The sequence below is a fragment of the Tupaia chinensis genome, unplaced genomic scaffold, assembly GCF_000334495.1.
Source record: "Tupaia chinensis unplaced genomic scaffold, TupChi_1.0 Scaffold000211_1, whole genome shotgun sequence".
Taxonomy (NCBI): domain Eukaryota; kingdom Metazoa; phylum Chordata; class Mammalia; order Scandentia; family Tupaiidae; genus Tupaia; species Tupaia belangeri.
The window spans coordinates 198,928-212,190 of record NW_006159686.1 but is presented as its reverse complement, the minus strand read 5'-3'; the positions used below and the strand labels follow the sequence as shown (position 1 = coordinate 212,190).

At 44.4% G+C, this 13,263-nt stretch overlaps 1 protein-coding gene across 8 annotated transcripts in view; it reads left to right on the top strand.

The window, feature by feature from the left end:
* LOC102491132 (zinc finger protein 140) overlaps nt 1–13,263 on the top strand; it is a 97,092-nt gene that overhangs the window by 14,240 nt on the left and 69,589 nt on the right. For 5 of the 8 annotated variants that reach the window (XM_027771384.1, XM_014587389.2, XM_027771383.1 and 2 more), the window contains 2 exons: nt 8,505–8,631; nt 9,380–9,475. In XM_027771384.1, the coding sequence (XP_027627185.1) occupies nt 8,532–8,631; nt 9,380–9,475 (196 nt within the window). In that variant the 5' untranslated portion in view covers nt 8,505–8,531. Of the gene's footprint in view, nt 1–4,616; nt 4,670–4,700; nt 4,756–8,504; nt 8,632–9,379; nt 9,476–13,263 lie in introns of those variants that run through there. The other 3 variants (XM_027771382.1, XR_001370288.2, XM_027771387.1) reach the window with 3 other exon arrangements.

The window sequence follows — 13,263 nt, the reverse complement described above, 5'->3', positions numbered from 1 at the left end:
ATTCCTGCTCTTTTAACTCATCGAATAGGGCCAGTTTTGTGGGTGTTCAAAGGTAAATCATTAGGCACTGAGCTTACCATCCTGATTTGGCTCCTTCTGACTTATTTTTGTTTCCTAATCTTAAAAAAACCTTTAAAGGAAACTCATTTTTCTTCAGGTAAAAATACAGAAAAGACTGCACTGACATGGTTAAATTCCTAGGTTCTTCAGTTTTTAGGGATGTCTTAAGTGGGTGGTATTATTACTTATAAAAGTATCTTGAATTTGATGGAGCTTATGTTGAGAATTATAGTTTTTAAAAAAATTTATCTTTTAATTCTATTTATCCACAAAGTTTTTGGGGCCACCTCATATATATCACATTGCAGTGGAACTAACTGTATCTCTTAGTAATTTTAAGTTCTCTTGGAGTTATGAGTTGTAGACTCCTTCTTGGTTATAAAAGCTTTTTTTTTTTAATCCTCTCTTGATTATACTTGGCCAATTTAGAGATTTTGAATAGTTTTTGAAGCCAGCAGTTAGTGTGGTGGCTAAGGGCACTGGACTCCCACATGGTCGACTGTATTTTGAGTCCTGGACTTGGCAACTCGCCTTCTCACTTTCTCTTTCTCTTTCTCTTTCTCTTTCTCTTTCTCTTTCTCTCTCTCGCTCTCGCTCTCGCTCTCTCTTTGTGTCCCTCTCTGGCCAAATTAAAATAATTAAATGAATAAGTGAATAAATAAGTAAATAAGTGAAGACATCCAATGTTCATGTAACATTTTTTAAATAGCTTTTACTTTATTTATTGCCAGAGGGCATGATCGTGTGTGTGTGTGTGTGTGTGTGTGTGTGTGTGTGTGTGTGAGAGAGAGAGAGAGAGAGAGAGAGAGATCTATCCCCTTTCCCCCCATTGGGGCATGGTCACCCTTCTCCTTTTTGCCATCTCGTCAGGATTTTGGGCACACACAGGCCTGGCATGTTTTTCAAGCCTCTAGAGCTGACTGGTCAGCCATGTGGGATTCAGCTCCCTATGTACAGTGTTCAGTGCTGTGCTACAAAGCTGGCTCAGTTTGTATTTCCTTTTTTTTTTTTTTTTTTTTGGGGGGTTTTTTCCTACAGGGGTGGAACACGGCCAACCAGAGAGGGACAGAGAGACAGAAAGTGAGAAATCATCCCCCAGGGGAGATGGCCACGCCACAATCCCTTCTCCTCCATTCTCCTCTCGGGATCTTGGGCACGCATGCACACGCGCCTGGCGGGGGATGCGAACCGCGTTCGATTATGTGGGAGTCCAGTGACATAGCCATTACGCTAATTGCTGGTCTCTCTCTCTTTTTTTTAAATTGTTTTTTTCAATTTCATTTATTCATTCGTTTATTTTAATTTGACCAGAGAGACATAGAGAGAGGAAAGTGAGAAAGCAAGCCACCAGGTCCAGGACTTGAACCATGGTTGACCGTGCGGGAGTGTCTAGCACCTTAACCACCACGCCACTTGCTGGTCCCTAGTTTGTATTTCATTTTTACTCTTATGCTTAAAGAAATAGTAAAAACCTCAAATGGAATAGAGAACAAGCCTTCTGGTTTACTCACCTCTCCTGGGTACCTTTCCTCTTTCATTCTGTGCCCAGAAGCAGGCACTTTGTGATTACTCTTCTGGTATCTAAAGGTTTTGATATGTTCACATTGGTAAGCCTTGTTTCATGTACCTTCTTCCTCATTTTAAAGTTGCCAGCTTGATGAATGATCTAAACTTGATAATGATAGTGAGTTTATCTTTCTTCATCCCAACTTGAGACTCGCCCTGTCAGCTAACTCTCCTTTCCCTGGTGGTCATGTTGAGGAGAGCCCATGATGTTCTGTTCACAATTTCTTTTTTTGGGGAGAGGTTTTTGCTATAGGGCACATGTGCTCGCCAGACAGACAGAGAGAGAGAGACAGAGAGACAGAAAATGAGAAATCACTCCCCAGCGGGATGGCCACACTGCAATCCCTTCTCCTCCGTTCTCCTCTCGGGATCTTGGGCAGGCACGCACACGCGGCTGGTGTGAGTTTTAAGCCACCGGGTCTGTGACGCGAACCGCGGTCGACTACATGGGAGTCTAGCAACATAGCCATTACGCTAAACGCTGGTCCCATGTTCACAATTTCTTAATAACTCTGAGCGACTTTCAAGTTTTGGAAAGTCTAGTCCACATTCTTAATTCTGACCCACTCTTCTCCCCTAGATCCTGGCCTGCAGAGGAAGATGGGGAAGGCTTGTCTCTCTAGTCCCACTTGATTTGCCTGTCTTTTTGTGGGGCTCCTTTCGGGTTGGGATAGGAAGATCAATGATAGAGACAAAGGTTCCTATTGCCTGCTGGCCTCCCCAACATCATAGCAGGTGTCTAGGAATGGGGGGATTTAGAACCTTCGACAGGGTTCTACCCTGTGTCTCCATGATGCTGTCTTTCTCTCACCTCTTGCAGGCTCTCCCGTAGTTCCACTTGTCTCTTCCTTTGGGATCTCCCTTGTCCTGCAGGCTGTGCTGTTGGGGAGAAGCCTGTCAAGAGGCTCAGGCTCAGGGGTCTGATCTCCTGCTTTAGGGAAACAATGCCCTGCTGAAAGGGAACTGCTGGCTTTCATTTCTCACCTGCCTTTTCAGAGTACTCCAGCAGCTTCCTTCCAAATTTCTCAGAGGCAGATAACATGTTCTTTGTTGACTTAAATCCCTAAGCACGTGCAGTTTGGCATGAAAATTGCCCACATTTAGTCTCAGCCTATGCACTCAGTAGACATCCTGATTACATATGAGATACTTGCTTTCTCTTTATTTATTTTTTAAATAAATATTTATTTACTTTTAAAAAAGAATTATTTATTTAATTTTATTTATTCATTCATTTATTTCAATTTGACCAAAGAGAGAGACATACACACACACAAAAACACACACAGGGAAAGTGGGAAGGCAAGCCATCAGGTCCAGGACTTGACCTGTGGTCAACTACATGGGAGTCCAGTGACATAGCCATTACGCCAACTACTCATCCCTATTTATTTACTTTTAAAAAAGAATTATTTATTTAATTTTATTTATTCATTCATTTATTTTAATTTGACCAAAGAGAGAGACATACACACACACAAAAACACACACAGGGAAATTGGGAAAGCAAGCCATCAGGTCCAGGACTTGTCAGCTGGCCACATGGGAGCATCCAGCACCCCAACCATCATGCCACCCGCTGATCTTGTTTTGTTTTTTTTTTGGAGAGTTTTTTTTGGCTATAGGGTACATGCGTTCACCAGAAAGACAGAGAGAAACAGAGAGACAGAAAGTGAGAAATCACCCCCCAGGGGGGATGGCCACACTGCAATCCTTTCTCCTCCATTCTTTTTGTTTGTTTGTTTTTGGAGAGGTTTTTCGCTATAGGGCGCGTGCGCTCGCCAGACCGACAGGGAGATAGAGAGACAGAAAGCGACAGAAAGCGAGAAATCACCCCCCAGAGGGAATGATCATGCCACAATCCCTTCTCCTCCATTCTCCTCTCGGGATCTTGGGCTCGCATGCACACGGGTCCGCGTTGAGTTTTAAGCCACCGGGTCCGGGACGTGAACCATGGTCGACTACGTGGGCGTCTAGCGACATAGCCATTACACTAACTGCTGGTTCCCTCTCCTCCATTCTTTGAGGATCTTGGGCACGCACGTACATGCATCCGGCGTGATTTTAAGCCACCTGGTCTGGGACTCAAACCGTGATTGACTACATGGGAGTCCAGCAACATAGCCATCATGCCATCTGCTGATCCCTCTATTTATTTAATTTTAATTTGACCACAGAGAGACAGACAGGAAAAGCGAGAAAGCAAACTACCAGATCTGGGACTTGAACCATGGTTGACCATCTGGAGTCCAGCACCTACACCACTATGCCACCTGCTGGCCCACTTGCTTCTTCTTTAAAGCAGTTTTTGTTTTTTCTTTTTCTTTTTTTGGGGGGGAGGTTTTTGCTATAGGGCGTGTGCGCTCGCCAGACAGAGAGACAGAAAGTGAGAAATCATCCCCCAGGGGAGATGGCCATGCTGCAATCCCTTCTCCTCTTGGGATCTTGGGCACGCACGCACACACACCTGGCGTGAGTTTAAGCCACCGGGTCCAGGACTCGAACCGCAGTTGACTACGTGGGAGTCTAACGACATAGCCATTATGCTAACTGTTGGTCCCTATATTTTAAATTTTTTTGGTAATCATAACTAGAGTTCGTCAATGGGTACAGATAGAGAGAAGCACCCTTCACAGAATTTGGCCATGCTGTGACTCTCTTCTTTCAGTTGTCTGGATCCTGGACACACTTGTGCTCTCGCTTGGCATGTTTCAGGCTGACCTGGCCCGGGATTTGAACAGCAGTTACCACATGAGATTCAGCTTCCCTTGACCCACACTTCTCTTACCACTGCATCGCAGAGCCAGTTTAACCTTTTATAGGCTCCTTTTCTTGGAGTCTCTCCTATTTTGGTGGGATTGAGTATGTCCTCTCTTCCTTAATGAGTGCACTTCTCCCTCAGTGACACCCTTCTGGAATGAAGTCTTCATTATCTTATGCCTCTCCTAGACTAGTTATTCACTCTTGTTTTTTCCATTTTCCATCCTTAGACTTCCTCACCTTTGTGGTTGTTAAGGTGGCTGGATCCCCCATGACTGACTGCATGGTTCAAATCCTGGACCCAATGGCTTGAGAAACATGCTGGGCATGCATGCGTGTGTGCCCAAAGACCCGAAAGGAGAAATAGAGGTGAGCGGATTGCAGTGTGACCATTCCCCTGGGAGGTACTTTCTCATTTTCTCTGTCTCTCTGGCAAACCAATGCGGTCTTCCCAATGTCTCCCAGCTTGTCTCCCTAATGTCTCTGCTGATCAATCCCTCCCTTCTTCACAGCAATCAGTGGATCTCCTAAAATGGGGTCCAGTGTTTGTTTAAAGCCTCTTGGTGGCTTATCTTCTACCGGGAATAGGATTTCAAGTCCTTACCAGACCTTTTATACCCTTGGGCCTGTTTGTTTTGCACCTCCAGGAATGCTCTTCCTGCAGGTAACCCAGAGCTCTTGCTCATTCTCACATGATTTACTTTGCACAAGGGTGTGTCTTCGGGGAGCTGTACTTGCACCCTGACTGAAACAGCATCCTCTTCTGACTTTTTTTTGGAGAGGTTTTTGCTATAGGGCGCGTGCGCTAGCCAGACAGACAGAGAGAGACAGAGAGACAGAAAGCAAGAAATCACCCCCCAGGGGGGATGGCCATGCCGCAATCCCTTCTCAATTCTCCTCTTGGGATCTTGGGCACGCACGACCACGTGCCCGGCATGAGTTTCAGCCACTGGGTCCAGGACTGAAACCACAGTCGACTACATGGGAGTCCAGCAACATAGCCATTACGCTAAATGCTGGTCCCCCTCTTCTGACTCTTTAAAAATGTATCTGTTTGAGGGCCAGCAGATGGCAGGGTGGTTAAGGTGGCTGGACTCCCACATGGCTGACTGCGGTTTGAGTCCCCGACCTGGCAGCTTGCTTTCTCACTTTCCTTTTCCCTCTCTGTCTGTCTGTGGTCAACTTCAAAACTATAAAATAAAATAATGACAATGAACAAAATTAAATAAATTTTAAAAAATTACCTGCTTGAGACCAGTAAAGAGCACTTGGTACCATGGGCGTTTTGTAGTTATGTGTTTGTTGAGTGATACCCACTCCAGAGACCCTGGTGGGTGGGACCTGAGAGCCCAATTTGTACAACTTTCCTTCTTGTCATCTCACACCTCATTCCTCCCATTCAGATACTTGGTCTGGAAATGTTTGGGGATGTCTATGGGGCAGATGGTTTGCTGTTCACCAGTATTCACCACTCCCTACCCTCTACTTGTTTCTGAGCTAGTTTCCGCTCTGAAATTACCACTTTTTCTTTTGGGGAGGAGGAGTTTTTTACTATGGGGCATGTGTGCTCTCCAGAAAGAGAGAAAAAGAGAGACAGAAAGTGAGAAATCACCCCGCAGGGGGGATGGTCACGCCACAATCCCTTCTCCTCCATTCTCCTCTCAGGATCTTGGGCACGCACGCACATGCGCTCAGTGTGAGTTTAAGCCACCGGGTCCGGGATGTGAATTGCGGTGGACTACATGGGAGTTACCACTTTTTTTGCCTTCTGTTTTCCAAAAATTTGTTGAAATATCGTAGCAGCTTCTGTCTGTTCTTTTTTACCTTTTCTCATGAAGGTGTGTTTGTATGTATGTACCACATTCCTGTAGTGCAATTTTTTTTTTTTTTTTGGAGAGATTTTCACTGTAGGGCGCATGCGCTCGCCAGACAGACAGAGAGAGACATAGAGACAGAAAGCGAGAAATCACCCCCTAGGGGGGATGGTCACGCCGCAATCCCTTCTCCTCCATTCTCCTCTCGGGATCTTGGGCACGCACGCACTCGCGCCCGGCGTGAGTTTTAAGCCACCGGGTCCGGGACACGAACCGCGGTCGACTACATGGGAGTCCAGCGACATAGCCATTACGCTAACTGCTGGTTCCCCCTGTAGTGCAATGTAAGTGGGTCCCATAGAAGAGGATATGAATAACCTCCTGTGTTTACCCTCTCCCCATTCTTACTATCCCTACTTTCAAATTACATTTAGTCTTATACCTATTTTAACTGTGCTTTCATGTTTTTTGCCTTCTGTTCTTTGCTGCATTCTGTGTGATTTCTTCAAATCTATCTGCACTTTGTTATTTTTCTCCTTGTCTTTGACTTAATCTTTAGGAAACCTCTTTGGGACTTTTTCACATTTACCTGTTGTTTTTGATAAAGTTTGTTTTGTTACTTTTATTTTTTATGTATTTATTTTTTAAGGTTCTTGCTATATGGCACAGGCTCTTGCCAGAGACAGAGAGGGAAAGTGAGAAATCACCCCTCGGGGGGCTGGCCACACTGCAATCCCTTCTTTTCCATTCTCTTATTAGAATTTTGGGCAGGTACACACACATAGCCAGCGTGGTTTTTAAGCTGCTGGCTCTAGGACTTGAACCTCAGTTGGCCATGTGGGAATCAGTGCTTTAACTATCATGCCACCTGCTGGTCCCTGTTTTGATGTATTTTTAAAAGTTCTGGAATCAGCGGTTGGTGTAATGGCTATGTCACTGGACTCCCATGTGGTCGACTATGGTTCGAGTCCCGGACCTGGTGGCTTAACCTCACGCTGGGGGCGTGTGCGTGTGTACCCAATATCCCAAGAGGAGAATGGAGGAGAAGGGATTGCAGCATGGCCATCCCCCCAGGGGAGGGGATTTCTCGCTTTCTGTCTGTCTCTCTCTCTCTTTCTGGCAAACACATGCGCCCTATAGTAAAAACCTCTCAAAAAAGAAAAAAAAAGTTCTCCTGTTTTCAGTCATTTTACAGCTACTTTAGCTTTCTTTCTCTGTTGGGTAAGTCTATCTAAAGTGCCTGTAAGTCTAAACCTCTTTGTGCTAAAAGAGCTGTTGCTGTTTGCCTTGGGTTGCTTCTTTCACTCAATTTATGGTTATTGACTAATGCTCAGCAGGACGTCTTGGGGAAGCCATGCGGTCTAGAAGGACACTGTGTTTGTCCCAAGTCCTCAGAGTCTAGTCGTGAGCTCAGCCTGAGTAGTAAATGTGAGGATGTGCCTGACCTTGCTAAGGCCTCACTCATAACCTTGTCTGAGACAGTCACAACCTCCTAGCTTCACTGCTCATACTGAGCTCTTTTGGGTTGCTCACCATTTGTCTGAGGCCGTGTGCCTTTGTCCTATCTGTTTAATGAGACCTCATCTAGAGGTGACCAGCTGGTGGGGACTTAGGGAGCCCCAGAAGCTTAAGCTTTGGGACACATTGGATTTTAATCCATATCTGGCACCTTAGTAGTGTCGCCAATACTTCTGAATCCATTTTCAGAAGAAAAAGAGTCTATAGGGGTTTAAGATAACCTATGTGACATATGTTTTTTTATCAAAGACTTGAAACACATTATTTCATTTGCATGTATAAAAATTTGTTTTCCTCTACAATATTAAAAATGTCTTGAAGATAGACCTGGATGGTATTCATCCCCAAATCTTCAGGACCCAAAAGAATATGGGGTACATAGAGAAGCTCAATGATTGATTGACTGCTTTTTTTCCTATTTGCTGCAGGGCACATGTGCTCACCAGAGAGGAAAAGAAAGTAAGAAAGCATCCCCAGCAGGGGGAGAACATGCTGCAATCCCCTTTTCATTCTCCTCTCAAGATTCTGGGCACACATGACCGTCTGCTTCTCAAGCCACTGAGTCCAGACTGGAACCCTGTCACCATGTAGGATCTAGCCATCTTAATCACAGTGCCACCTGCTGCCCCCTGATTAACCGATTTTTAATTATTTCACAAAGTAAATGCTGAACTAGGCCCAGGAAACAGTCTGTGGAGGAACATTTTTACTTTCCAGTTCATCTGCATCTTCTCCATTTCATGTAATGTAATTGCATCTGATTGAATGGGGTGTGTATTATTACAGGGGTTATTGTCATTCAAGGATATATCTATGGAGTTCACCTGGGAAGAATGGCAGCTACTGAATTCTGCACAGAAACACCTATACACAGATGTGATGTTGGAAAACTATAACAGCTGGGTGTCAGTGGGTAAGTGTCCTCCTAACTCAGATGTGGGCTATAACTTGCCATCTCTTCTTTTGGTGATCTACTGTGGGTCCTCTCAAGTGTTTAGTGACTATTAATTTGAACTTCAGAGGTCAAGTGTTTTGTGTCCCTTTTTGTCTCTCACCTTCTAACTATAATTTTTTTAAGAGGTTTTTGCTAGGGACCAACAGTTGGCATAATGGCTATGTCGCTGGATTCCCATGTAGTCGACTGCGGTTCGAGTCCCAGACCCGGTGACTTAAACTCACGCCGGGCACGTGTGTGTGTCTGCCCAGGATCCCAGGAGGAGAATGGAGAAGGGATTGAGACGTGGCCATCCCCCCGGGGGGTGATTCCTCACTTTCTGTCTCTCTGTCTCTCTGGCGAGTGCATGTGCCCTATAGCAAAAACCTATAGGGCACCTGCGCTCGCCAGAGAGACAGAGCTGTAAAAAAGGGGAGACCCCCCCCCCCCCCCAGAGAGGATGGCCATACCGCAATCCCTTCTCCATTCTTTCGGGATCTTGGGCATGCATGCACACGCACCTGGTATGAGTTTAAGCCACTGGGTCCGGGACTCGAACTGCGTTCGACCACATAGGAGTCCAGGGACATAGCTATTACACCAACTGCTGGTCCCCTAATTATAATCTTTCCCCACATATAATAAGCAATTTTGTTTTGTGTCTCTTGATTCCTCAGCCCTGTCCCTAGCCATCTGGCCTATATCCTTTGCAATTTTCCATTCACAGGGTATCATGGTAGCAAACCTGATTTAATCTTCAAGTTGGAGCAAGGAGAAGAACCATGGATACTAAATGTCCCAATTTGCAGTCAGAGCTGTCCAGGTGGGTAAGAGAACTAGGAGGGTGGGAAGTGTAGCAGTAAACTAGTTGTTCCTCCATGACTTAGCATGGATACGGTGTTGTGTGGAGACACCTTGAGGAGTTCTTGAACCACTGGAACTGCCACAGGATGAAAGCATGAGCTCCTCAGATGAGGATATCACTGTCCTCCTTTACTTCCATGGGCTTCCTTTCTTCCCAGGGCTTGCAGAGAGTCTGTTCAAAGTTTGCTTTCTGTATTAGTTCCCATCCCATGGTCATGGCCCCAGTTAGGAATCCAGGTCTATTGTAACTATTGAAAGACTGTTCCATTCTGAAGATTTAAACTCCCTCCCCCACCAGTGCTCTAACGTTGTCAGCATTTTGACAACAGTGTTGACAAAAGTGACATCCTTTTCTTTTTTCTTACTTGAGTCCTGGGTTTTATATGCTTACAGGAGAGCTCCCCTCTTCTTTCCCAGACTTTAATCTCTGTATCAGAAATGGGAAGGAATTTCCTTCTAAAATGACCATTTTTCCTTCATGTCCTCATTTTTGTTACTGCTATCGTTTGATTTATAGTCCCACAATCTGGCCTTGTGGGCTTACTTTGGATACACTATCCCATTATGGTAATCTAACTACTGCTGCTGTTCTATTAGTGTCTTACATTTGAAAAGTATCTTTTGGCTCTTGTGTCCTCAATGATTACCGAGACGAGATTGGCATTATCTCATACTTGGATAGCTTGAATTCTTAGCTGTATTAGAGAACAGATTTTTCTCTGTAGCGGTTGCTGCTGGATTTGTTTTTCTAAGCATCTTATCACTAGTCTGAGATGTTAAGTATCTTACCTTCCCATTTCAACCAGAGTTAAACAAATTTATAGTCTCAAATGTCAAACCATCTGCTGTAGGACAGTGGCGTAACGACTTCGTTCAGAAACTTGGAAATGTCAGGAATCAAGCTCCCATCTGCTGGTCCTTTGTCATCATGGGGTGTTACACCTTTCCTCCATAAGCCCTCTTCATTATATCCTGGTATGTTACTCGGTGCCAGCCATCATATGCAGGTATGGCAGGAACCATTGGAAAAAGTGTTACTTCTTTCTGGGAAAATCCCTTTCTGGGCTGGCATGTGCAGGTTAAGGCAGCTGGACCCTACATGGGTGGCTGCACAGTTTCAGTCCTGGGCCTGGTGGTTTCAAAACACACCGGGCGCATATGCATGCTTGCCCGAAATCCTGAGAGCAGAATGGAGGAGGAGCAATTGTGGCATGGCCATTTCTCCAGGGGGTGATTTCTTATGTCCTCTCATTCTCTGTCTCTCTATCTCTCTGGCTAGGTCATTTGCCCTATTACAAGACAAAAACAAAGATTCCTTCCATTGGTGCCCAAAAACTAAAAAATTCACACACTAGTGTCTGAACCTGTCATAGAGTGAAGATAGGGCAGGCTCTGAGAATTGTGCCTTGTCCCTGCTGACCAGACCACATGGACGAAAGAAGGGTGGGTGTCTTCATCCTGTTGGGACTATCACATGGAAGGGGGGACATGGCTTTTGGTTAGGTAGAGGACAGTGCTAGGTTTAGCCCCACCTCTGAATGTTCCATGTAATAGGCCTTCTGTCCACTGCACACTTTCAAAAATGGTGCTGTTAACATGAAATGTGGTCATCTCTTCCCTAAAGGAAGGTAGTGCATGGTCTCATCCTAGACTGAGATCCAGGTTCAAATACAGGATCTTGTGTGATGTGTGCAGCAACGACAGACAGGTAAGGGTGAGGCCCTCACAGTCTGGTGGACATCTGGTCACAAGATAAGTTGTCTATTCTGAACATACATGGTGGAGAAGGGGCCGTTTAAGTAGAGTGACAATAAGATATTAAAGATGAGAATAAATGAGTCATAAGGAAATTAACTATCCCAATATGGGGAATACCAAGTATACAAAGATTCTGAGAAGGAACCTGCTGGGCAGTGTAATAGAGAAAGGCCAGAAAGATAAACCTTACTGAATGGAGACTAAAAGCAGGAACCAAATTATGCAAAGCCACAGTGAAAAGTTTTCATTTTATCCAAAGGTTTTTAATGAGAAGAGCTGATAATTAGTCTTCTGCTTTTTAAAAAATATATTTATTTATTTATTTATTTTTGTTATTATTTTTTAATTTGATAAGAGTAGTGGGGGCGGGGAGCAGAGAGAAAACCACCAGGTCTGAGACTCAGACCATAGTTGGCCATATGGGAGTCTAGCACCTTAATCACCATGCCATCTGCCAGCTCTTTATTTATTATTTTTTTTTAGAGGGAGAGATTTTTGCTATAGGGCATGTGTGCTTGCTGGAGAGACAGAGGCAGAAACTGAGAAATCATCCTCCAGGGGGATACTACACCACAGTCCCTTCTCCTGCATTCACCTCTCAGGATTTGGGGCACGCACACAGATGTGAGTTTTAACCTGCCTGTCTGGGACTCAAACAATGGTCAACTACATGAAAGCAATGTGATCATTACGCCATCTGCTGATCCCAGTCTTCTGCTTTTAAAAGATCAGTTTGAATATAAATAATGAATAAAAAAGAGCACAAAGACACATGAGAAGGTCACTGTCACTGTCCAACATAACATAATAATGGTTTGGACCATAGTTCTGGAGTTGAGGAAAGCTGGAACGTATTTGGAGAAAACTAAGAAAATCTAATTGGGTTAGCAGGTGGTGTAGCAGTTACATTGCTGGACTCCCATATGGCTGACTGTGGTTTGAATCCCTTACGCGGTGGCTTGAAAATCACATGAGGGCGCCGGCAGGTGGAGTGCTGGACTCCCACGTGACTGACCATGGTTCGAGTTGCGGATCTTATGGCTTGCTTTCTCACTTTCCCCTTCTCTCACTCTGTCTCTAGGTCAAATTAAAACAATGATAATAATAATAATAACAACAAATAAAGTTAAATAAATAAATTTAAAAAAAGAAACATTGTTTAGAAAATCACACAAGATGTATATGCATGCATGCCCAAAATCCCAGGAAGAGAATGGAGAAGAAGGTATTGTGGCATGGCCATCCCCCGGGTGGGGGTTGAGCCTTACTTTCCCTCACATTGTCTCTATCTCTCTCCAGCAGGCACACATGCCCTAAGTCAAAAACCTTTTTTTTTCTTTCCTTTTTTTGAGAGGTTTTTGCTATAGGGCACGTGCACTTGCCAGAAAGACAGAGAGGGACAGAGACACAGAAAAACGAGAGATCACCCCACAGGGGTTTGGCCACGCTGCAATCCCTTCTCCTCCATTCTCCTCTGGGGTTCTTGGGCATGCATGCACACACACCTGACATGAATTTAAGCGACTGGGTCTGGGACTCAAACTGTCGTCGACTACATGGGAGTCCAGTGACATAGCCACATGCAAACTGCTGGTCCTCATTTTTTTATTTTTTATTATCATCATAATCTTCTTTATATTACATTGGATTACATATAACTTTACATTGACTTCCATTGCTTTTTCAAAAGGGAATGCCATGCATGTCAGTCAATACAGAGACATCAATCTCCCTGCTTTATCATTCAATGTCTTTTCCATGCATTTCCCAATAATTATTATTATTATTATAATTTTTTAAAACAGTCAATCACTATTTCTCATTTTGCTTGTTAAAAGACTTCACCCATCATGAAATACTTCCCAGACCAGTCCAGTTGAGAATACAATACACGTCATCATCAACAGATAATAAACCATATCTGTTTCTCACTAACATCCCCTCTATTGTTCACTTGCTATCTTTCTCTATCCTCTTCTCTTTTTTTTT